Here is a 26,646-nt window from a genome sequence, read left to right on the forward strand (position 1 = left end):
GGATCTGGGGAGGATCTTCCTCTTGTCCTTGTCCTCCACAAGGACGGATTCCAAGACCTCCCCGAACAATTTTGTGCCCTGGAAAGGGGCAGATGACAGGCGCCATTTCGACTTGGCGTCCGCCTGCCAATGTCGAAGCCAAAGGAGGCGCCGAGAAGAAATAGTGGAAGCCATGCCCCTTGCGGAAAACTTCGCCGCGTGCAAGGTGGCATTTGCGGAAAATTCGGCCGCCGCTAGGAGTTTGTTTAAATCCTGCTTTAGGCGAGAATCCTCAGGCCCCATCCTAGACTGCACCTCCTGAAGCCACATGATGGATGCCCTATTGAAAATGGATGCAGTAGATGCCGCCCGTAGGGCCCATGCTGCCATTTGATGGGCCTTTTTCAAGAGTGTCTCCACCCGTCTTTCATCCGGCTTGAGACTGTCCGCAGTCTCCGAAGGGACGACGGCATTGGATACCAGTGTGGCCACTGGCTTATCCACTGGCGGAAATTGTAGCAGGTTCTCCATCTCGTCGTCGAACGTATAGAAGCGATGCTCCACCATGGAGGGACCCTGTGCCGCTGCTGGGTGCTGCCAGGTGCGTTTAATATTTTCTACGAATATCTCCATTGCAGGCACGTTGTCGGATTCCTTAGGTTGCTCCTTACACAGGGAAGCAGAAGTCCTAAGTCCATCCCCTGCATCTGTAGGTGCATTCGCCCCTGGCACATCTAAGGTTTGCTTCACCTTATGCAACAGCAGCCTAAACAACGTGGGCTTAAACAGTCCTGCAGGAGCTGGCTGTTCTGGGCAGGCATAATCATCATCAGATAGTTCATTGTGCCCATGCTCACTGTCTTCTTCCAGAAACCCAGTGTCTCCCGCCAATGAGTCCAGCCCAGGAGGGGGCGGTGGTGCTGACCAAAGATCCCTGGTATGGTTGTGGTAATGGAGGTGTTACTCGCTGGGCTCCAACCGCCATTCCCTGCGCATAAACTTTGGCAATCATGTCCTGCAGGGATGGCGGGAAGGCCTGCTAGACATCAGCTTGGGATCTAAGTCCTGCAGCCGTTGGCGTGAACGTTGCTGTTGGGGCACACGCCTGTGTCCCTGCAGAAAACCCATAGGTAGGATGGCTGGCTGAAGCAGGCCTATCTGGCCTAGCGAGAGGCGAAGGTGGAGTTGGGCCTGATAAGGCCTGTCGGTCAGGAGACCAGTCCCTCTCACTTGCAGTGCCCATGGCCCCCAAAACCAATCCAGGTGATGCTGTTCTCGATGGGGGGAGTGGCTGAAAGGGGGGTATAGTCAGCACCCCTGCAGCAGGAGAAGCTAAGGCTGCCTCTAGCCTTTGTTCCAAGGCTTTAATCTTCCTTTCAGCCTCCTTAAAGGAAGAGGAAGACTGGGAGGATTTTGATTTGGCCTTGCCCAAAGCCTTCTCCTTATTTTTATGAGTCACTGGAGTCAATTGGGGCTGTTCCTCCCCACGATTGCCCAGATGTTCAGCCATCCTTAAATCGTAGGTAAGAGGTAGCGTTTTACTCACAACTATTTCCCTCGAGCTGTCAATTAACAAGCAGAGATCACAGCAGTCTCCTGTCACAAGTGGCTATGGAGACTGTCACAGCTTCGGAGCTGTCTCTTCCTAGTGATCCCGCATCACGTGACCAAGCCATCACCAATTACGGGCAGTCTCCAGGCAGATTAGTCTCCAAGGACTGCTGGCAGCCAGCCAAGCCGCCGCCTATTGATTGCCGCTTGTAACGGCTTTCCGCGCCCTTTTGGCAGCAAAAATGGCGGGCGCGCCTCTCCTCAGCGGCCCCAGGGTCGGAGAGACCTTCTCCAGTCGGCGGGGGCGGCTGCGAGGTCTTTGCGATCGCTCCGTTGGCGATGCTGCGGCCCGAGTGAATTCTCGGCCGTTTTGACAGTTCCGCGGCTTCCTGATCATCAGCTGATAGCCGCGGCTGTCAGATTCGCGGCTGTCAGATCCGCGCCTGTCATGCAGAACGCCGTGCTGCCCCCGTCAATGGGGGGGGCGGACCCCCCCCCCACCTGGGGTGTAGGGCTAGATCTGACCACGGAGGACAGTGACTTATAGCCCAGCCTCTCCTCTTCAGGGCAGTACTCGCTGGGAGAAGAGGCCCCATAAGGAGTATGGTGGGGGTGCTACCCGCGGAGGGTAGACGCCCCAAGCCTTCTGATACCTGTAGAAGATAAAACAACAACATTAATACAGAATTTAACAATTAAAACAATTAATACTTAATTATACACAATTTTATTAACGCTCCTTCAGGAGACAAAAAGTCAGAGTCCCTATCCTAGACTGAGTTTTTTTAAAACTGAGGTACTGGGGCAGCAAGGGGGCGGTACCTAATTAATATGTTAATTATATTAATTTAAAACTCAGTCCCTACCAATAAGATTTGAGCTAAATCCCATGCTGGACTCTCCTTCTAGAGACATGGGAGAACTTGTTGTTTCCACAAGGCTCTGATGTGTGAGTGTACCTGGAGTTGGTAAAGATGTTAGTAGACAAGCAACTTCAAAAGCTTTTGTTAAAACATAAGCTCAGCTGCTTGAGCGCTGTGTAAGGGAGGGGTGAAGCTGAGTTAGCCTCATAGAGGGAGACTACAGCCATTCCTGAGATTATCTTGCCTTTGTCCATGTAAGAAGAGCAGTTAGTGAAGAGCTCTATGTCTGGGTTTTGTAGCAGGGTATCCGTCAAATTAGGTTGGGGTAATTCATGAACTAGGTAAAGGCAGTCATGCAGATTTTCTCCTGTTTGTTCAGTGGGGAGTAGTGTGGCTGGATATAGGGTTGTACATCTCTCAAATGTGATGTGATCTGATGTGAACAATTCAGCCTCATACTGAGCTAGGCGCTGCTGGCTGAAGGCTGTCTGGGATTTTAAAAGAATTGCAAAAACTTCATGGAGGACCTTTAAAAATATTGGGTGGCTGAGGACTAAGTCTTTAGATTGTTTCACTATTTCCATGGTGTCTGCTCCTTCTCTTAAGCAAGGGACTGCCCCCCAAGTCATTGGATCTAATATCATGAAATAATATGCTACCGGCCGATGTGCAGGATCGAATGGCTGTGTTATTACACCTGAAGCGACGCCTAATTTTTCATGAATAAAAAGAGTAAAAGGTTTTTTATAGTCAGGGAGGCCAAGCACAGGGGCTGATGCTAAAATTTGTTTTATTGTTCAAAGCATTTGATCTAGAGATTTTTATCAGGCAATGGGATCAGGCATGGTTTTGTTCCTGTTAGCTGGATTAGGGATTTTGCCAATTTTCCAAATGATGGAATCCTTGGTTGGCAGAATCCTAGCACTCCCAATAGGGCAAACACTTGTCTTTTGGTGTGAGGTGGTTTCATACCTAATATAGTTTCTATATTGCTTGGGGCTAATTTCCTAATGCCTGGAGCAATAATATAGCCCAGATATGTTAATTCTTGTTTGAGATATTGCAATTTAGAAGGGGAAGTTTTGTGTCCCCTCTGTGCTAGGGACTGAAGCAAGTGCAAGGTGTCAACTTTGCATACTTGTTTATTTTCTGATGCCAGTAAATGATCATCAACATATTGGATTAGAGTTGAATTTTGGGTTAAGTAAATGGAAGAGAGATCTGATTTTAAAATTTGAGAGAACAAGGTGGAGGGGTGGCACAGTGGCTAGAGTGCAGCACAACAGGCTATTTCAGCTAACGGCTAGCTTTAGTTCAGCAGTTCAAATTTCACTACTGGCTCAAGGTTGACTCAGCCTTCCCTTCTTCCGAGGTGGATAAAATGAGGAGCCAGATTGTTGCAGGCAATATGCTGATTCTATAAACCACTTAGAATGGTCTGTAAAAGCACTATGAAGCAGTATATGCCTAAATGCTATTGCTATTATTATTACTATATAGCCTTGTGGCAGGCAAGTCCAGGTATACTGTTGGTCCTCCCAAATAAAAGCAAATAAGTATTGAGATGCCTGATCTACTGGGATGCTGAAATGCGCGGGCGGTGACTTATCCCCGGGCTGGATTTGCTGCTGGGCCAGGGAGACACGGCCCTTGGCGCAGCTGCCATCTTGTGGGCCGGGATCTCGGGAGATTTCGCGAGATCCCGGCCATTTTCTGGGCATCGGCCTTGGCTGATGACGTCATCGGGGGTGGAGCCTGCCAGCCCTATATGAGAGGCTGTGCAAGCTTGGGGCCTCCTTTTCGCCCTGACGACAAGCAGCGAACACCCGCCCTCCCTCCCTATCTTTCAGTGTGCCACTGTGGGTCGCCCTTAGGGGGCTGAATAAAAATTTTTGGCGGTCCCAGCGTTTTTTGCGACCGTTTTTTTGCCTATTCCACACTGTGGTGATGGATGGCGGTTAGGGGGTGCTTTGCCCCCCTGATTAGTCTAATTGGCTTACCTTTGGTCATTTGGGTAGGCAGGTTAGGGGCGGAAAATTGGATGGTGTTTAGCAACTGCATGTTCTCCGTTGGGCATCTTTGGGGATGATTGACAGGTTCTCGCCAAAGGTCATGGTGCCTTTAGCTCGATCTGACCAATTGGGGGGAACCCGTCTTTGGGTCCCGCTCATCTCTATCCCCTTGCAGGGGTTAGACGGCGAGACCTCCCACATGCATGTCCATGGCTGGGATCCAGGTGAGGGCAGGGCCCTTCACCTGGATCAGCATGGAGCTACGCCCATAAGTTGCCCCGGAAGTTTTTCTGATGTCATTTTCCGCCCCGGAAGTAATAGTTTGACCCTGCGGGTCCTTGTTAGGATTTAGTTAAATTTATGCTAATTTAATGAATAAATTATGCAAATTTAATTAATAAAAAGGACCCAGTTTAAATCCAGCTCTCTGTGTCCGTGTCGTTACTCCGCCTCTGCTGCAAAAAGAAAACACAGATCTATAAAGGTGAAATATATATCCGAGGCTGGAACCTCAGTAACTATTGTGCCTGGGAAGGGCACCACAGGGGCTTGAGGGATCACGTGGTTGTTAATGATCCTTGAGTTGTGAACAAATCTAAAAACTGGATTCGCCTCATTGTCTATTTTTGATTTCTTTACTGGAAAAATGGAGGTATTGCAGGGAGTACATTTGTGGAGGACTCCCTGCTCTAGGTAAGCTTTCATTAATTCCTTATGGGTTGGATCACCTCAGCTGGGATCTTGTATTGGGTAATGCAAGGTGATGGTCCCTTCTTTACTTGTGTTTTAACCAGGGCTGCCCCTTTTAATATTCTAACCTCAATATTATCCGACCCCCAAAGGGAGGATAGCAGCATCCTCAGATCCTCATGTAATTGTTCTGTACTCATTACTAGCAGCTGGAGACATTTTGCCCAAATGTCTAATGTTAATCCTATTTTATTACATGCAATTTGCATAATAGAACTCTGCCCATAGGGGATAATGGAGACTGAGGCCATATGATAAAAGTGTGATCTATAAAAAGGGAGTGGATTTCCAGCCCCATTTTGTTGGTGAAATCTATGGGAATAATGTCTATTATTAGGATAACATAATTTTAAAAGTTCCAGAGATTGAGGTCTGCCGTTTCTTTCTATGTAATAATAATAATAATAATAATAATAATAATAATAATAATAATAATAATTATTATTATTATTATTATTATTATTATTAATTGGATTTGTATGCCGCCCCTCTCCGTAGACTCGGGGCGGCTAACAACAATGATAAAACATGAACAATCCAATAATAAAAACAACTAAAAACCCTTATTATAAAACCAAACATACACACAAACATATCATGCATAACTTGTAATGGCCTAGGGGGAAGGAATATCTCAACTCCCACATGCCTGGCAGTATAAGTGAGTCTTGAGTAGTTTACAAAAGACAGGGAGGGTGTGGGCAATTCTAATCTCCGGGGGGAGTTGGTTCCAGAGGGCCAGGGCCGCCACAGAGAAGGCTCTTCCCTTGGGGCCCGCCAAACGACATTGTTTAGTTGACGGGACCCGGAGGCCAACTCTGTGGGACCATATCAGTCGCTGGGATTCGTGAGGTAGCAGGCGGTTCTGGAGGTAATCTGGTCCAATGCCATGTAGGGCTTTAAAGGTCATGACCAACACTTTGAATTGTGACCGGAAACTGATCGGCAGCCAATGCAAGCCATGGAGTGTTGAAGAAACGTGGGCGAATCTTGGAAGCCCCACGATGGCTCTCGCGGCTGCATTCTGCACGATCTGAAGTTTCCAAACACTTTTCAAAGGTAGCCCCATGTAGAGATTGTTGCGGTAATCGAACCTCGAGGTGATGAGGACATGAGTGACCGTGAGCAATGTCTCCCTGTCCAAATAGGGCTGCAACTGGTGCCCTCCTCGCCAAAGCCGAAAGATGATGTTGCAATGTCAGCTGTGGATTGAGGACACCCAAGTTGCAAACCCTCTCTGAGGGGGTCAGTAGTCCCCCCCCCAGGGTAATGGACGGACAGATGGAATTGTCCTTGGGAGGCAAGACCCACAGCCACTCCATCTTGTCTGGGTTGAGTTTGAGTTTGTTGACACCCATCCAGGCCCCAACAGCCTCCAGGCACCGGCACATCACTTCCACTGATTCGCTGACTGGACATGGGGTGGAGATGTATAACTGAGTATCAGCGGCGTATTGATGATACCTCACCCCATGCCCTTGGATGATCTCACCCAGCGGTTTCATGTAGATATTAAATAGCAGGGGGGGAGAGGACTGACCCCTGAGGCACCCCACAAGGGAGAGACCTAGAGGTTGACCTCTGACCCCCCACTAACACCGACTGCAACCGACCAGAGAGGTAGGAGTAGAACCACTGAAGAACAGTGCTTCCCACTCCCAACCCCTCCAGCCAGCGCAGAAGGATACCATGGTCGATGGTATCGAAAACCGCTGAGAGGTCAAGAAGCACCAGGACAGAGGACAAGCCCCTGTCCCGGGCCCGCCAAAGATCATCCATCAACACGACCAAAGCAGTTTCTGTGCTGTAGCCGGGCCTGAATCCAGACTGCTGAGGACCTAGATAATCGGCTTCTTCCAAGGACCGCTGGAGTTGGAGCGCCACCACCTTCTCAACAACCTTCCCCATAAAGGGAAGGTTGGAGACTGGACGGTAGTTATTAAACACGGTTGGGTCCAGGGAAAGCTTCTTGAGGCGGGGGCGCACAAGTGCCTCCTTATAAAGGGCCGGAAAGGACCCCCTCCCCAAGGAGGTGTTGACAATCTCCTGGGCCCAGCTCCGTGTCACTTCTCAGCCGGCCGAAACCAACCAAGAGGGACACGGATCCAGCAGACAGGTGGCGGAACTCACAGCTCCAATGGCCTTGTCCACTTCATCAGGTGTCACCAAGTCAACCCCCTCTCAGACTGATGGACAAAGACGTTTAGCCCCAGTCACCTCGACTGACTCATTGTCAGCCGATACTGCTATGCAATTGGAGTCGACATCAGCCCGGATCTGAGCGACTTTATCAGCGAAAAACGAGCTAAATTCCTCGGCACTACCCTGCAAGGGCTCCCCAACTCCCCCCTGATTTAGAAGGGAGTGGGTCACCCTAAACAGAGCGGCTGGGGCGGGATTCCGCTGATGCAATCAATGCAGCATGGTACGTGCATCTTGCAGCTTTGAGCGCCACTTTGTAGGTCTTAAAAAAAGCTCTTACAAGTGTTCAGTCGGATTCAGACTTACTTTTCCTCCATCGCTTCTCTAGACATCTCTTCTGGCGTTTCAACTCCTGGAGCTCCTCGTTGAACCATGGAGCTCTACGGGGTCTAGTGCCACAGAGAGGTCGCAATGGCGCAATTCGGTTGAGAGCCTCCACTGCAGCCTTGTTCCAGGCCTCAGCAAGAGACTCTGCCGAGCTGTGGACGAGTGAATCTGGTAAAACCCCAAGCGCCCTCTGAAAGCCCTCAGGGTCCATCAGGCGTCTGGGGCGGAACCTCCTAATCGGTTCCGCCTCCCTGCGGGGGAGGAATGGAGCCAGGAAATCAAGCCGCAGTAGAAAATGGTCTGACCATGACAAAGGCAATGTTTCTAAGCCCCTTAGTCTCAGACCATTATTCAATTGCTCTGAGAGGAATATCATATCGGGTGTGTGTCCACCCTCGTGAGTTGGACCCTGAACTACTAGAGTCAGGTCCATGGCTGTCTTGGTGGCCATGAACTCCTGTGCTAATCCAGAGGAACCGCAGAGTGATGGCAGGTTGAAGTCCCCCAGGACAATGAGTCCGGGGAACTCCACCGCCAACCCGGTTACCTCCTTGAGCAGCACAGGCAGGGCTGTTGACATGCAGCTGGGAGGCAGGTACGTGAGTAACAAGCCCTCCTGAACCCCTAAATCCAACTTCACAAGAAGTGACTCACAACCCGCAATCTCAGGGGCAACGAGTCTACACAGGCGAAGGTTCTCCTTGGCTACAATAGCCACTCCTCCCCCCCTTCCCTGAGGTCTAGGCTGATGCCATATCTAAAACTCAGCTGGGCATATTTCCGAGAGAGAAACTCCTCCCTCTGGGCCCAGCCAGGTTTCAGTCACACATGCCAGATCGGCCTCCTCATCCAGGATTAAATCCTGGATGAGGAGAGCTTTGTTTACTACCGATCTGGCATTGAGCAGCAGCAGCCTGAGCCCAGGGCCCGGATTACACTCGTCACCAGGACCCCGGGTTGAGCTCACGGAACCAGAACAAGGGATTGCTATTAAGCAGCGACCTCTTTTTCCTCCAGAACATACATACTTGTATGTATGTATGTATGTATGTATGTATGTATGTATGTATGTGAATGATTGAAATACAAAATATTTGAGACTAATTAATTTCACCTCATTAACAACCTTAATTGCCGTACTTGTCTAAGAAATCACTGTAGTTTTTTTTATTAATATGATAGTCAAGTGAATATTAAGAGTTTCCCCATAGACTTTGTTTGTCAGGTCACAAAAGTGATCACTTGATTCTGGGACACTGCAACCTTCATAAAAATGTCAGTTGCCCAGCGTCTGAATTTTGATAAAATGACCATGGGGATGATGCAATGGCCACTAAGTATGAAAAACAGTCACTTTGATCAGTCAGTAAATTAACAGTAAGTCAAGGACTTGCAGTGGCATCCTTCAGCCTCGAAAGACCATGCTCTGGATTTCCCAGTCAAGGACTACTTGTATATTTTTAATCAATATCTACTTAATCTGTATAACTTTGCTACTGTAAGTATGTGTTGAGTAACTATTCCAAGATACTTTCACAGATGTAGGCTTCAAATCTGATTCAGCATCTTTACCTAATTATATACCGGTAGTTAAATTTTGTTTCCATTTCTTGTGAACTTCAGGCAAGTAATGATTCAATTAATTGTAGTTTAATGTGCATACAAGCATTAGTGAAAGTTTTTGTTTTCAATATGACTGTATTGCAAGAATGTGACTGTATTCATTACCTATATAATTGACAAAAATCACCATAAGAGCCGGGGTGGCGCAGCAGGTAGAGTGCTGTACTGCAGGCCACTGGAGCTGACTGTAGATCTGAAGGTCAGTGGTTCAAATCTCATCACCGGCTCAAGGTTGACTCAGCCTTCCATCCTTCCAAGGTGGGTAAAATGAGGACCCGGATTGTGGGGGCAATAGGCTGGCTCTGTAGAAAAGTGCTATTGCTAACATGTTGTAAGCCGCCCTGAGTCTAAGGAGAAGGGCGGCATAAAAATTGAATGAATGAATGAATGAATAATTGTACTTAGAATTATTACTGTTTACAGTGAATACCAAGCAACCTATGATTTTAGACTGAAAGAAAAATTCAAGATGAATTAATACATCATGGTTTTATTGGGAGCGACTATAGGCATATGGAATTTTTCTACTAGCAATATTTAGATACAATTTTAATAAGAAATCCATCATTTGATTACACATTATACAATAGACAAGGCACTAAAATGTACACCTACTATTAATTTTCATTATGGATTTTTTGGAGCCCCTGATGAAAAAAAAGAAATATTACTGAACAAATCCTTCATCAAAAAATGTTATCATAAAACCAAGATACATGTATAACAAGGTTCTCTTTATTCTTTAAATATTTATAAATAAAGCATAAGGTTCTGGTTCTAGGGACCAAATAGGGCAACAATTCATATTTGGACACAATAACAATTTTCCTATATTCCATTATGTACTTTTGAAAATAATTCAGTAAAAAGCAGAAAAAGCTTTGGTTCTAATTTGAAGAGGTACTTGTTTGACGATATTTGAGATGGTTTCTTACAATTTGAAGAGATTTCAAAAAGGCAGTATAATATATATTTGTCAAATGGATAGATCCAATACAAGTTAGAATTATTTGAAAGAAGTAGATAGATTTATTGATAGTGTCAACTCATTCTCATATTTGGAACAAAATGGCAAAATTTAGAACGATTTGATTCAAGCCAGTTAGTTTTCTTCAAAACTGAGGAAACAAATGATAGTGTTGTCCTATTTGCACCAATATTGAAGCTACACAAATGTCTTAGTTAAATGTTATATCATACACAATGCTAAATCATAAATCATGTATAAGACAATGGCTAAGCCAAACTGAACAAACCACATTTTAAACTAGCAGGGTAAACACCACCAGCCATAAACTTACACAACCAGAACTCGCAGAATATGGTAGCAGAAACAGACACTCAACAAATTGGATATGTCTTATCTTCACAATATCTTTACTTCAAGGTTCTCTTTGCCCATGCTAATATTTGACATTAATAAACTTTAATGATAGTTAGTGACAGAAATAACCAGACATAGCATAATGAGAATAATATGCTACATATTATGGGACATTCACTAGAAATTTAATATAACATGAACAAAGATCTGAAAAACTGGTGACCCATTAAGAGTCACACTTTAAGAGTGCTAGTCACTGCATTAAGCTTGTTAAATTCACAACTTGTGCAGTCTGAGATGCAACTCATCTGTAATGTTAGCCTGCTCTGAAATATGTAGAGGCTTGAACTGAAACTATGAATCAGAATATCTATACAGGTTAAATATTAGTAGTGCAAAGAGACCTCTTAGAAGTTTGAAAACTGTTGAAGATAATTATTAAACAAATAAACAAATACTACCTTACCTTCATGAATGAAATTGGATGGAACAAATTAAGCCAAATATTTAGCCATTATGCTAAGATATTTAGCATATTTTCAATAGAATAATAAAAAGGAAAATTGTTAACTTCAACAAGACTCACTCAAAATTAAAAATTACATTTCATTCCTTGTATTAAACAGTGGTTGACATAACCTTTGAAAAGTCCCAATTTGTTCATCCCCCTGAGTGTGCTTAATGGTATCTCTTTGGATTTTGTCTTTATCATATTAGTGCCAGATATGGTAGAATTAAATAATTGCATGCCTTACTTTTTCTTTCATTTTCTGCCATGTCTTAATATTGATGATTCTTTGCCCCCCCCCAAATTTATTTGTTTTTTTGAAATAATTCCTTTATTTTTATTTAGTTTGGTTTATTTAAAAATAGTAAATTTAAAAAAAACCCGATCATAATCCCATTCAATAAGAACAATCTACAAATAGCTTGGAAAAGACTTTTCCCCAATATTCAACTATTAAAAATAAACAAACACAAGTTTGGGACAAGTTAAAATTCAAAGACATGATTAATGTTTTTATCAAATGAAGCCATGAAAAATGTTACTAAACTCACTGGAAAAAGCACACAATTATTTGGAAATATATAAATAAGTAAATTACACTAATTTGCTGTGCAAAATTATGATTTCATTAACTTTTAGCTTGCTTTTTTATAGGTAAATGTAAACTTAGAATATATAGAAATTAAGTTCTTGTTCTTTATACCGGAAGTAATAATCAGGTCTTATTATGTTGTATACTCAAGGGAAGTAATAAATATGATATATAAAAAGTAATCCAATAGTCCCTGAAGCTGTATATATAATTTCAATATATGTGTTGAATGCATAATGAAATTTCATATCCAGAATTTTCTGCTATTAGTGGCATAATGTCCAATGATTAGAAAAAAATAAAATAAATGTATGTTATGGAAATACACAGTATATTTCTACCAGTAACTAAATTTAATTTACTTATTGCAAAATTTGAACTATAGTTTGCACTGATTTTTTTGATAATAGATTTGTATTAAAATGAAGTTAGTTGCTTTAAAATTCCAACTGTTTTTGCCTTTTAGTCTAAGCCAAAACCCCCAAAATACAAAAAAATTAATTGTTTTGGTTTTACCCACTTTGTTCTACAAAGGATGAGACCACTACTTTAACTAAATTCAACACACGAGCTGGTCAACAAACGTTTAAATTCTGGATTCAGGTTGTTCACAACATTTGTTACAATCTCACCTATAAACCTGCATAAGAAAGCAGTATCCATTGGTAATTTAGAACTACCCAAAAGGAAAACAGAATAAGTAATTAAAAATATGTTAGGCTGGTTGTATAGATATGAGGTTACTCTTATAGAAATGAGCTGTGCCTCTCTTTTGTTTTACTGGTATTTTTCTGTGAATAACTTTAGCCTACTATTCAGATATTTAAAAGATTTGGTAATGTTCTTAATAAACTTCAAACCAGTAACCAACGGAAATGTATGAAGTGGGAAAAAAGTGTTTCTAGAAATCTCCAGAAGGAAAACACTTCGTATTTGTGAACACAACAAAATTCCTACTCTGAAAAAAATGTTAGTCCCTACTATCTCTGATAATTAGTCTGACATAATAATGCTACATATGAATTGTGGACATTCCAGTCCATTAGCTATTTTAAAGATAGAATAAGTTTTTTCCCCTATTTCACATTATATTTGTTTCCTTCAACTCTTTTTAAAAGGTAAAAGCTCTACAAGGATTGCTTCAAACATTGTGTGCCTCTAAATATGTGTCCAGTAATGCAGTGTTTTTCAACCAGTGTGCCGTGGCACACTAGTGTGCCGTGAGACATGGTCAGGTGTGCCGTGGGGAAATTAAACATGGGTCCCCAAACTACCATTCCTGCCAGGATATCCCTTTTGTGTTCATTGAAACAGGCCCAGGTTTCACACTAAGTGAGTATAAATACATTTAGAAACTATATTATTAACTATATGTATAGTATGTACTGCATTAGAGTGTCATTTTGTGTCATTTTGGTTGGTGGTGTGCCCCAGGATTTTGTAAATGTAAAAAATGTGCCCTGGCTCAAAAAAGGTTGAAAATCACTGCAGTAATGTATGTGTACATGGTAGCAGAAGCCACAAACATTCACAAGCAGTACTTGCATAAAATTAATACATTGCAAACTTCATATGCATTTACTTTGGATAAAACATTCATAGGACTAGGTTGCAAATAGAAGTGGGCTATGTTTTTTTAATGCCAGTGTGAGTTTTACCAACTAGTGGTGGACTGATTGTGTCATGCAGTGCAAATCAAGGGCAATAGATTAGATGATCTATCAGGAAAGAAGGCAGAAAGGGAGGAACACACATTTATAGTATTCCAATTATAACTATGACTGAACAGACAGCCAATTAGACAGCTGTTGGAAATCTGAAATCCTTTTCTTCTACAGCAATTGCTATATTATTACTCTTTTTACGTTGCTTGATAATTCAACTGAGTCACTCTTAGTAATCACTCAAGTTTTAGTAACTGTACCTTAGGATATATTCATCATTAAATGATTGAAAAATTCAGCTATAAAAATAAAATAACATAAAATGCCCAATGGGATTGAGCTGGCTACCATGGAAAAGACTGGATGTATCTGGCATATTTAGAAATTCAATTAAAAAGTTACATCCACATTTTGCCTCCAAAATATGGAGATTTGTTGTTTTATTAAATGAAAACCTACCTAAACCTTACTTTAGGTATTTATTGACATTTGTTCATAGCCAACAATTACGCTGTCATTCTAAATACAGAAATTGAACCTAATTCTCAAACTATTTTCCAGTGATTAAATTATTTTAGTCTAATGAACTACCAGCTGCTGCATGTATTAAGGTGAATTAGGGAATGGCCTGTTAAAAGATGATACAGGCCATTCTTTTGTAACAGTCTGAAGTTTCCTTTCCCAGTACATTTTTTTTTTGTTTAACACTTCCATCTTGATTCTGTGTTCTTCTTCAGCCATTTCACATTCCCTTTCTATCTGTTGAATTTTTGCCACATGAACTTCATTCATTTGGATCAATTGCAGTTGTAAAATAGACATTTGCTGATGGTGTTCCTCTTCATGCATCTTTTTTAAATCACTTTCTTGAGCAGCTTTATTTCTGAAGTTTTTATTTCCAGTTACTCTGACTGCTGAACAGGAAGGCTCAGACTGTGAGGTACCTTCACATACCTGGAAATGTACAAGTCCTTTTTCTTCATCACATGATTCTTTATTAATAGCACTGAAAGATTCTGGGAAAATACAAGAAACAGTTAAAAATTCTTTAAGAATTCCTCTTGTTATAAGAATTCCCCCTATTCACCTTGTGGAAATAATGTATCTGAAACATACCTGGATTCCCATTATCAGTATGACGTTTACTGAAAAACCACAAACAGCTGTACTATTTCATCTAGTGAAGAATTATTATGAAGAAAAAAGTATTTTATAGGGAGGTTAAGATTTCAATTTTTAAAATAAAATGACACTGCATAACTAAAAATATTCCTGTAATGTTCCATGAACATTCAGGATATACTAAATAGCAAAAGGGGCATTGATTCTTACCTGGCACACCTTTCTCTGGGTATCGAAGGAAGAGTCCAAGATGGATTGCTCTAGACTCATAGCTCTATGGACTTGATTGAATTTCTAAGGATCCGCCTCCCTGGTGAAGTTTCCTCAGTCGACAATGAGGCCGAAGCGAATAAGGGATGTCCACTGCAGTCTTCACGTATCTGTGGTTGGAAGTTGTGGCAGATCTACAGAAAACGATAAAGACACTACACACCCCGGTGGCCAGCCCAACCAGACCTACAGGTGGAACTGGACTCTCCCTTTGAAACCCAGAGAAAGAGTGTGTCAGGTAAGAACCGATGCCTCTTCTCCATAGTATCGATGGGAGATTCCAGATTCATTTGGACGTACCAAAGGTTGGCAATCCTATGGACAAGCAAAGTACTAGGCCCAGATCCTCGGTTCCTCATGTACCCACTGTAGCACATGCCAGCCGAAAGCAGCCTCCGTAGAAGCAAACGCGTATGAAAGAAAACAGTGATGTCCAAGTTGCCTCCCCGCAGATTTCCTCATCCGTGGTAGCTGCACTTCTAGTCAAGTGTGCAATCACCCCTGAGACAATGGAAGAGATTGTGACTTGTAAGCTTGGGAGATGCAGGCCCTAAGCCATCTACCGACCATAGAAGGCATAATCCTCTGGCCAAGAGATGATGGATGAAAGGACACAAATAAGGCCTCCGACCACCTGACAGAAGCGGTTCTGTGGATGTAAATATGGAGGGCCCTCCACATGTCCAGAATATGCCACCTGATTTCCAACTCATGTCATGACTCTGGACAGAAGTTGGGTAAGATCAACTCCTGAGCTCAATGGAAAAGGGAGTTGACCTTAGGAAGGAAACCAGGATCCAGCCGCAGCATCAACCTGTCTGCATGAAAGACAGAGGTTCTTTCATATAGACAATACTGCCAGTTCTGACAATACTGCCATCTAGTGGATGTGATAGCCACCAGGAACACCATCTTTCACAAGATCAATAGGCAGGCCTCCCGCAAAGTTTCAAATAGAGGCTTGGTCAAAGCCTGCAAAACCATAGTCAAATCCCAGGTGGGGTAGCGGTGTACAGGCGGGGGCATTAAATTGGTGGCTTCCCCCACAGAAATGCTCGTATTCTTGGATGGTGAGCCAGAGTGCCAAACAGAGGCCAAGGCAGCGACCTAATGTCATAATGTGTTGGGGAAAGACCCCTTTCGAGCCATCCTGCAGGAACTCAAGAACATGTTCTACCGCCACTGCCGTAGGGTCGTTTGCGCTCCCCATACCAGGTACTAAAGATCCATTAGGTAGATTTATAAATGCAGATGGTGGAAGGCCCCCTGTCAGCCTGGACTTTCCAAATGACCCTGCTGGAGAGCCATTCCTGGATTGAGAAGCTGACCAGCTCGGCAAACCACAGGGGCCTGGGCCAGTGGGAAACCACCAACAGTATCTCCGTCCAAGTCTCTGTAACAACAGCCCTTCGTAATGGCCCTTGACTCCCACCAATAGAAGGACTGAAGCATGTCCAGTAGGATCTGGACTTTGTGGAGTGATGACCAGCACTTAGCTGCTGGTCATAGCTGATGAGCTGCTGCTGATGGGATAACAGGAGCCACTGGTACTGATTGGTGTGGAACCAGGCCCAAGGGATGAGTTCCAGGCATGAGATCATCTTCTCCTGGACTTGGGACAGGAGCACAATCGGGATGATCCTGTTTGCTCACATTCAGCCTATCGAGGATCCAATCCTGTCACTCCTGAGAAAGGAAAACATGACCTGAAACAGTGTCTATCAGGGCCCCTAGGTGGACCAGCCTCGTGGTGGGCACCAGGTGACACTTGGCCATGTTCATGAAGAATATGAGAGCCCTGAGGGCCTGAATCATAGTGGCCGGATCTCTCCCTGTCTGCTGCTGAAAGATGCCTGGATAAGCAGGTCATCCAAGTCACACTGAATCCTTACAGCTGAAACTGCTAATGCTGCCATTAATTTGATAAAGGTACTCCAAGTGAAGCCAGCCCAAAGGGGAGTCCCATGTATTGATTATGGCACACAGTATTGCAGAACCTTAAGTAACATCTGTGACTTGGACAGATAGGAACATGGAGGTAAACTTCTGTGAGGTCTACAGAAGTCAAGAAATCTCCCTCCCTGATTCCTGCTAAGATGGAATTAACCTTCTGTTGATTTAGTCTGTTGAGGTTCAAAATAGCCCTCCACTGGTTTTGGGTACCAGGAACAGAATTGAATGGTAGCCCAGCCCCTGCTGCTCCAGTGGTACACTGGCTGAATTGGGGCATCCACCTGCAGGACCTGTACCAGTTGGATGAGATCAGAGTCTACTTTGAAAAGAGTATTCTCTGAGCTGCTGGGCACTGGCGGCAGAGGTCCACTGCCGCCTGATAAAGTCCATGAACATTCCAGGAATCAGAATTCAGCCAGATCCCCTCTCCCATTCAGAAAAAAGAAAATCACCCTAGTTCCAAAATCATTCTGGGTAGCAATAGGGAGTTAGAGTTCTTCTCCAGATGGGCCCATGGCACGTGCCTTGTCCAGGAGCGGCTTAAATAGGACAGGATTAAATAAAGTTTTAAAAGTCAGTCTACCTGGGGGATCCAAATCAGGATCAGATAGATCATCCTACCCCCTGGAGCTCACCCTCCGAGAGGGAAGCTTGACTCTGATCCAATTGACCCAGGAAGTAGGCATACTGGTAAGGAAGTGCATTCTTTGTGTGCCCCTACTGGCCCCTGTATACATTCAGATCAGCTACTGAAGCCAGATTGTAGGGACACTGCCACAGCCCCCCTGCGATACCCTCCCCAATTGCTGCTGAAACACAGTTTCTCAAAAAGGGAGGAATATCTTGCTCCTATAGGCCCTACAGGCAGAGCCCCACTGATGTTGTGAAGGTTGCCTCAGGAGGTGCACCAACTCTCCTGCCAGAGCCAGAAGACCTGCTGGGGAATGTCAGTGGGAGCCTGTGAGGACCAAGCTGAAGTCTGTGCCTTCTGGTACAGTCTCCAACTCCTGTGATAGGAAAGGAGGAGAGGAATATCCTACTGGAGGAAGGTCCATTTTGAGCAGTTATATGGAATAACAAGCCGATGTGCTTAAAAATCCCTGCTGCCAGCTCAGCATCGTGGCATATCCCCAAAAGGGACAATGGCCTACTGCAGGCACAGTTGAAACCTTGGCCGAGATCCCAAAACAATAAGGTCACAGGGATCACAAGATAAGCTGGGAGGACTGGAGCTTGTGCCTGCACCCTGGCCTCACCACTGAATGAGGGGCAGACTTATGTGGTTTGCTGCTGCTGTGAGAATTGAAGAGAAATGGAGTGTGGCCATTCACACAGTCAGGGACCCTCTCTCAAGAACAGCTCTACAGAGGTTTCAGAGTTGATAGGCCTGGAGGGCAGCTATAGGTCATAAATGGCTGATTGATGTCAAGAGTAGCTGTAGAAATCACACAGGCAAAAATGCTATAACAGGGCCTGTCAGCATTTCACAGTCCAAGTGTCCGATGACACAAAATGGCTGCTCAGATTAATGATGAGAAATAAAATGGCTGACACCACTAAGTGACTGAGGGTGAAGCCTCACTGCAGGTGAAGGGCCAACTAATGATCTGTCTGCAGTATATAAAGCGGTAAAACCCTTGCTGTCTGCAAAGCGGTATATAAAGCGGTAAAACCCTTGCTGGCTCGGGTAAAATTTGGCAAAAAACGGGGCCCTTGCGCAAAGCAGCAAGGTACTGCGCTTTGCACCTCAAAATGATAATTCACACCAAAAATGGCAAACTGAACCAAATTTGGTACCATACTCCCTGAATCTAGAAGGCTGGATATAAAGGCTGAGGCAATCTGACTCCCACATTCCTCGACAAATTAATAACTGTCTCCTTGGCTCCTCGATTGAGGAGCTTGCTGAGATTTGCAAAAGGCTGCTAAAAATGGTAGACGCAGCAGCCGCTTGCCAAACAACAGATGAAAAAGCTGCCCACAGTGTCTTTGCTCTTCTGAAAAGTAGAGCTAGCCGCAATTTGAGAAGCATGCCCAAACAGTAGCTGTGGCAATTGCTCCCAGGGCATGTCAAAGCTATCCTGCTTCCTGAGGGAAAAGCAGCCAGGAATGTCTTTAGGTAGCAGCAGCAAAAATAGCACACAACAGCCAATGCCCCTTGCTGGCTCGAAGGCAAAGCAATCCACTCATGATTTTCCATTGAAATATCAATCTCCTACCCAATCAGCAAGAAATTCTAGGGAAAGTCCAGGAAAACAACAACCTGCAATCCCAAAGCTCACAGGTACAGAAGAAAAGCATCCATAGCTGAGAATTGAGTTGAACAACTGAGGAACTTTCACCAGGAAGGTGGATCCAAAGAAATTTAACCCAGTCAATAGAGTTATGAAACTACAGCAACCCATCCGGAACTCTCCATTCGATACTATGCAGAATTGTCTACAGCAGGACAATATGAACTTACAAACATATTTTAGAGTGGGCAACCCTCTTTCCTAAAATGCTAAAGGCAATTGGAAAGTAAGATTATTGTTGATATATCTATTTGCATGTAATTTTCACTTCTGAAAATGTTTCACTTCTGGTACATGATATAAATATTTCCTACTTCACCTCAGTTCTGAGCTTGGGAATAAGGCTGAAATTCATCTAGTTTATTGAAAGAGGTAATATCCACAAATTTAAACTTATGTTCGGATTCAAGAAATTGTCAGTTTTGTAATATTAGCCATCCTAAGCACTTTGAACTCGACTGACTGCAAGAGGAAGGTATAGCAAATTTGTCCTAACTCCTATTGTTTGTAGAACTATAGGTAAATACCTTTTTTATTTATGACAAAAAAATCCCTATCCATTCCAAAGTGCTCCACTTCAGATAAATATTAAACATATTTCAATTGTTTATAAGATGTATTTACATTAAGTGATCACTGTGATTTTCAAAGCTTTATTTGAAGGGTTTTTTACTAGTACAAATTGTCCAATTGTAGTATGCTTTCTATAACTTAATAAAACAAAATACTGCTAAATTGTTATACATATTTGTATATAGTCATATTTAAAATATTACCTTTTATGCAGAAATTATTAATAATTTTAAAATATAACTAATTGGAAATTAAAGATATGACATCAAAAGGCAAGTTAAATATTTAAAACCAAAATTTTAAAAAATTAGTAAGAAATTAAAGGGCTTATCCTACCCAACTCCTAAAGACTTGTCAGAAATGTAGTACTGGTATAAAGCCTAAAAAAGCTTGATACAGTTAAAATACAAATAGAAATCCCTCCTTCCATAAGGAAAGCTTATTGAATCCTGGTCTAAGCCATGTGTTTGCTACAATACCAGCCATAATAAAGCATGGGTTGCACTCTGTCCCCTACAGTTTTTAGTATTCCTATCCTATGTTCAGGAAGGACTCCACAGTCAAAGATTTTTTCTTTCTCCTACTCTGAGATTAAAATATGGATGATTATGACATAGCTAAGACACAGTTAAGAACCGATCTTGCTGTTATTGCAGCTATGAGCAGTGAATTATGTCCCATTAATTATACATGTGATTTGCTTACACTTTCAAACTGATGTCATTATACAGATACCAGTGGTATGATACCAATGCAGTGCAAAGATCCTATTTTTTTTAAATAGAAAGAAAAAGATTAATGCAGGTCACTAGATTATGACTATACCTTGATTAGAAGTTTCAGGCTGATACTCAGAATCTTCTTCTGGTGGAGTCTGTAAAAAATATACTTGGTCTGGTATCATGTTGGTGATCTTCTCTTTTCCTAGGATATGATTATTTATAAGTGGACTAATGCATCTTTTTACTTTATCTCGTCTTTCATGTGCCATTATTTTCTTTGTCCGTGCCTTGATGTTCTCCCAACATTTTTTCAACTGCTTGAAATCTCGGAGTGATACATTTGGTTGGGAATTATATTCATGAGCAAGGGCCTGCCAGGTCCGTTGTTTCAATGCAATAGTCCTTGCATCACTCTTTTTACACTCAAGTACATACTTGTATTTCTCAACTAATGTCAGCAGCACACTCTTCTCCACTTCAGAAAAGTATTTGGCAGGCTTTATTACTTCACTGTTTTGCATTTTCTGTCAATTCTCTGGGATATCAAAGCAAGCTGAAATTCAATAGGAGTGCTTTAGATTTGGAAACATGGATCATTTTAAATCTCTACATTTTAATAATAAAATATAATTTTCACATATTCACAAAACACACACACACATATACGCACATACACTGTGTGACACACCCATTTATATATATATGACTCAGGCCATTTGTACAATAATTAATTGGTGAGTTCAAACAAAACTTGATGTAATTTCAAATGATTTAAAACTTACTACCACTGCAAGATGTTGTCATAGCCACTTGCTTTGTTATTTTAAAATACACAGAAAATAGGCATTGATTGCTTACCTGAACGCCTCTTCTCGTACGCTGAGCGGGTACAGCAGTCACGTGGGTTGCTCGCTGTCCAATCCGCATAGGACCGGGCCGGTCTTTAAAAAGACTGCTGGATCTGCCCCTTCCCCAGAATTCGTGAATCTGTAGACTTAGGCTCGAAAAGTGGTGGCTCGAATAGTGCTCTACTCTTATAGATACTAAAGGAAGGAATAAAGGCACAAGCATAATCAGAAAGACATAGGGAGGGAAGTGACTGCTGTACCTGCTCAGCGTACAAGAAGAGGCGTTCAGGTAAGCAATCAACATCTATTCTTCGTACTGTAGGAGCAGGTCCAGCAGTCACATGGGACATACCCAATAGATGTGTCCCTAGGGAGGGATTAGTTGGCTATCATGAGAGATAACGGATTGGAGGACTCTCCTGCCAAAGGCAGCATCTGCTGAAGCGTAAGAGTTAATTTTATAGTGCATTATAAAAGAATTGGGAGGCCCATGTGGCCGCTTTGCAAACTTCCTCCAAAGGCACTTGAGTTGCCCAGGCTGCTGATGTAGCTGCACTTCTTGTAGAATGTGCCATGATGCCTTGTGGGACATTGAGGGATGCTGACTCGTAAGCTTTGGAGATTGTCCCTTGAATCCAACGGCCTAATACGGTGGATGAGACTTTGGACCCCAGAGACCTGGGGTGGAAAGCTACGAATAGGGCTTCTGACCTACGAAAGGTCCTAGTACGTTAGAGATAAATTCGCAGAGCTCTAGTAAGGTCCAAAGTGTGCCATCTGACGGAGAGATGGTGGTTTTGGTTAGAGCAGAAAGAAGGCAATACAATGTCCTGGGATCTGTGAAACATGGAGCTGACCTTTGGTAGAAAGGTGGGGTCCAATCGAAGGACTACTTTGTCCGGATGAAATTGGCATAAGTCCTGGAGAATAGAGAGCGCCGCCAGCCAGAAATGCATCTGGCGGAGGTGATTGCCACCAGAAATGCTACCTTGGAGGACAGGTGTCTGAAGGAGGCAGAATTTAGTGTTTCGTATGCAATTTGGGTAAGAGAATGTAGAACTCGAGGTAAGTCCCAGGATGGATATCTGTGAACAGTGGGAGGCCTGAGGTTCGAGATGCCTCTTAACAGTTCTTTTATTTCAGGGAAACTGCGAAGCGGTTGTCTTCGGGGTTCTACCAGGTCTGAGGATAAGGCTGCTAGGTGTCGCCAGATAGGGAGACCTAGGTGGAAACGATTCTGTGAATGGGAATATACAAGGGAGAGAGGCCTTCCTGGGAATACCACTGGTTAAATTTGGACCAGGTATGGTCATAGATCTTGTTGGTAGATATTCTTCTAGACTTTAGGATCACTTCCACGGTGTCTGGATCATAACCTCGAAGGTCTAGGTTGCGCTGGATAACAGCCAAGCAGTGAGGTGGAACCACTCTGGGTCTGGATGATGAGAGACCCCCTGCTGCAACATATCCTCCGAAGCAGGGAGTCGGCAGGGGGCCTGGACAGATAGCCGCTGGAGGTCCGCGAGCCAGGCATATAGGAGGCCTTGAGGCCAAGGGGTTCTGAGTGCGGTGGTTGCTTCTGCTCCCGGGGATGGGAAGCTGGAATGGAACCAAGGGAGCTGAGCGTTGGTAGCGGTCATGAACAGGTCTAGCGATGGGTAACCGAATCTGAGGCAGATCTGCTGGAATAAGTCTGGATGGAGACTCCACTCCCCTGGATCCAGCGTTGATCGGGAGAGACAGTCCGCCTGCACATTGAGGATTCCCGATATGTGGTCGGCCGACAGAGACTGGAGGTGTCTCTCCGACCAAACGCCCAGCTTCAGGGCATCCTGCATCAGGGCCTTGGACCTTGTCTGCAGATGTGGCTCTTCGTAGCCATATTGTCTGTTAGGATTAGAACATGTCGGTTGAGGATGTGTGGTTTGAACCTCTTGAGGGCTAGCGACACTGCTCTCAGTTCCAGCCAATTGATTGGGCTATCAGGCCCGGAGCGTGGGCTCCCCAGCCCAGGAGACTGGCGTCCATGGTGATGGTAAACTGGTCTGGAATCCTGAAAAGGTATCCTTTGTCCAGAGCGGAGGAAGTCCACCACGAGAGGGATCTCAGGACGACGGAAGGGATCAGAATGGAGCGTGCTGAGTTGCTGGTTCCTGATCTCTGGAATGACAATAAAAGCCATTGGACTTCCCTAGCATTGAGGTGTGACCAGGAAATGGTACCAATACAGGAAACAATCTTTCCCAGTAGGGAAGACAGCATGGAAATGGAGACCTTTCTTTGGAATCTGACTTGAGCAATACGCTCTTTGGTACTAATCTTCCTTTCAGGAGAAAGGAAAACCTGAGATAGGTTGGAAAGTATGACTGCCCCCAGGTGCTGAAGGGAGGTGGAAGGATGAAACTGACTTTTTAAAAAGTTAATGGAGAAACCATGCTCCTGTAGGAGAGACATGGATAACTGAAGATCTGTACAGGTGTCCTCTTTAGAGGGACCGTGAACTAAAATGTCACCCAAATAGGACAAAATATGAATGGGGGTAGCCCAGATATGAGCTGCCAGGGCGGCCCAGGACCTTAGTAAAGACTCGAGGGGTCGAGGACAGACCGAAGGGCATGGCCCTGTATTGATAGTGTTTGCCCTGAAAGGCAAAGCGGAGAAATTGTCTATGGTCTTTTAAAATGGGAATATGGAGATAGACCTCTGTAAGGTCTAAGGAGGACATGAAGTCCCTGGGGTGATAGATGCCAGGATAGAGGACAAGGAGTGCATCTTAACCTTTCTGTATTTGATATACTGGTTTAATCTTTCAAGATCCAAAATGTCTCTCCAACCTACAGAGGTCTTAGGGACCATAAAGAGGATGGAATAGAAACCAAGTCCCCTTTGCGAGGAAGGAACTGGCTGAATAGCCCTAATGGAGAGGAGATGATGGATTGCTTCCTCCATGTGAATATGGGAGGAAGGGGATCTAGGAGAAGGGCACGAAATGAAATCTTTGGGAGGAATGGAGATAAACTCCAATTGAACTCCCCGTGCCACTGTGGATATAACCCAAGGGTCCTTACAGGAGCGGCGCCAGCTGGAAACGAACCAGGCCAGGCGCCCCCCAATGGGGATAGAGTGGTCATTACCACCTGGGCCTTTTTGAGGCCCTCGAGGTGGAGGAGCCTTTTTGATATCGAGACCCTCTGCCCCTGGGGATTCTGTCTGATTGGGAACGAAACCAGGAATTATACTGACCTGAGTTTCTTTGAAACGCAAACCCCTGATCTTGTTGGCGATTGGACCGCCGAAAGGACTGAAGCGTTTTAACAGACTTCTTAGTAGTAGGCCCCAGGATTTTCTTCTTATCAGTGGTTTCTGTAAGCAGAGGATCAAGTAAATAACCAAATAATAGCTTACGTTTTAGAGGGCCCAAGGAAAGCTGCCACTTCTGCCTCACTCCTGCTTGCCAAGGGCGGAGCCAGAGAAGACACCTGGCTACTGTCGAAACAGCCACCGACTTTGCCGCAAATCTTGAGGACTGTAGGATAGCATCCGCAACATACTGGGCTGCTGCAAAGACCTTGTTGAGGTCTTGTTGGCCCCTTAAGTCATTGGGAGGAATATGCTGTTGAAGTTGCTGCAACCACAGAAGCATGGCTCTAGTAAAGAAAGATGCTGACGCTGCGCATTTGATTGCCCAGGTGTCTGCCAGGAAACATTTCTTGAGCATTTGCTCCAGACGTTTGTCCTCTGGCTTTAAGACTTCTTCTGCCTCGCCAGGCATAGCTGCTGCAGAATGCAGGGTCTTGACCGGTTCATCTGCTTTGGGACAAATAAGATCCTCATAAGAAGGTGAGACTTTATAAAGTTTCTTATCTTTAGAGGAGGGATTGGAACCTATAGTTGGATGATCCCACTGTTTCAGCAAAGCGTCCTTAAATCTGAGGAATCTGAGCTTCAGGGGGTAATTTGCATACTCCTGGTGCATGCTGGGAAGAAGCTAAAAGCTCACCGCGAGGCAAAAGAACACCGGGTTTGCTGACCAGGGAAGCAGAGGAACTCACCACCCAGGAATCTGAGCTTCAGGGGGTAATTTGCATACTCCTGGTGCATGCTGGGAAGAAGCTAAAAGCTCATCGCGAGGCAAAAGAACACCGGGTTTCCTGACCAGGGAAGCAGAGGAAATCACCAACCCAGCAACAAGAGCAGACATGTCACCTCTGCACTCTCCCGCACCCACCCTGCAACCTACCACACACATAAAGAACAACACAGAGAGAGAGAGAGAAGATACACCAACCATGCACACAGAAGTCACTCCCCGAACAAGCATAGATGAAGACGGAACTGAATCCATGGTGTGCTGCAGTTTGTGCTCCATGTACTCACTCCTCCCCTCAAACCTCCAAAACTTTACCTGCAACAAATGCAAACTCATCCAGCTACTTGAGGAAAAAATCGAAAACCTAGAGAAAAACCTAACAACCCTGAAGCACCAACATCACAATGAGAAAATCCATCAGACTCCCAACAAAACCAACACCCCAGAGGAGCTAAGCCGAATCCACGCCCCAGAAGCAGTAAATAGGTGGACACACATCACCCTAAGACGAAAAAACAAGCCTCCACCAACTCCAACCCTCCTCCTCCCAACCCCACTGCCTACAAGCAACAAATATTCAGTACTCTCGGAACAAGAAAACCTGCAAACATCTGACAAAGAACACCAAGAACCAAGCACAGCACAACTCCACCAAAAGCCTCAACAACAGAAGCTAACCTCCCTCACCCCAAGCCAGCCAAAAAGAAAAGGAGAGTACTGGTAATTGGAGACTCAATCCTCAGGGGAACTGAGCCTCCCATCTGCAGACCAGACAACCAATCTAGAGAGGTGTGCTGCCTCCCTGGAGCTAAAATCTCTGACATAACTGAAAACCTCACCAAAATACTCAAACCCACGGACTACTACCCACTATTGGTGATTCATGCGGGAACCAACGACACAGGGAAAGACATGAACCAAATTATGAAAGACCATGACCACTTGGGCAACACAATCAGAAAAACAGGTGCTCAGGTTGTTTTTTCTTCCATCCTCCCCACTAGAGGACGACACCCCGCCAGAGAACGCAAAATCCCACAGATAAATCACTGGCTTAAAGGATGGTGTCGCCATAACAACTTCGGCTTCCTCGACCATGGCCTGCACTATCTCCAAGAAGGGCTTCTAGCAAGCGACGGGCTACACCTCACTAGAGCGGGGAAGAACCTCCTAGGCAACCGACTAGCCCAACTCATCAGGAGGGCTTTAAACTAGCTCTGAGAGGGGAGGGTGACCAAACTATACGACAAAACACTGAACAAAACAAGGAAGGGGAACGGGACAAGCCTACAAACAAACCTGAGAATAAAAAAATTCTACCTGCAAACAAACACAAACATCTAAAATGCCTGTACACGAACGCACAAAGCTTGGGAAAC

At 44.3% G+C, this 26,646-nt stretch overlaps 1 protein-coding gene across 5 annotated transcripts in view; it reads right to left on the reverse strand.

Moving 5' to 3' along the window:
* Positions 1-9,781: 9,781 nt before the first annotated feature.
* MSANTD3 (Myb/SANT DNA binding domain containing 3) overlaps positions 9,782-26,646 on the reverse strand; it is a 94,151-nt gene continuing 77,286 nt past the window's right edge. For 2 of the 5 annotated variants that reach the window (XM_070727766.1, XM_070727767.1), the window contains 2 exons: positions 20,433-20,882; positions 9,782-14,411 (listed from right to left, as the gene is read on the reverse strand). In XM_070727766.1, the coding sequence (XP_070583867.1) occupies positions 14,002-14,411; positions 20,433-20,850 (828 nt within the window). In that variant the 5' untranslated portion in view covers positions 20,851-20,882 and the 3' untranslated portion in view covers positions 9,782-14,001. Of the gene's footprint in view, positions 14,412-14,511; positions 14,573-14,727; positions 19,760-20,432; positions 20,883-26,646 lie in introns of those variants that run through there. The other 3 variants (XM_070727769.1, XR_011556862.1, XR_011556863.1) reach the window with 3 other exon arrangements.

The sequence above is a fragment of the Erythrolamprus reginae genome, chromosome Z (assembly GCF_031021105.1).
Source record: "Erythrolamprus reginae isolate rEryReg1 chromosome Z, rEryReg1.hap1, whole genome shotgun sequence".
NCBI classification, from domain to species: domain Eukaryota; kingdom Metazoa; phylum Chordata; class Lepidosauria; order Squamata; family Dipsadidae; genus Erythrolamprus; species Erythrolamprus reginae.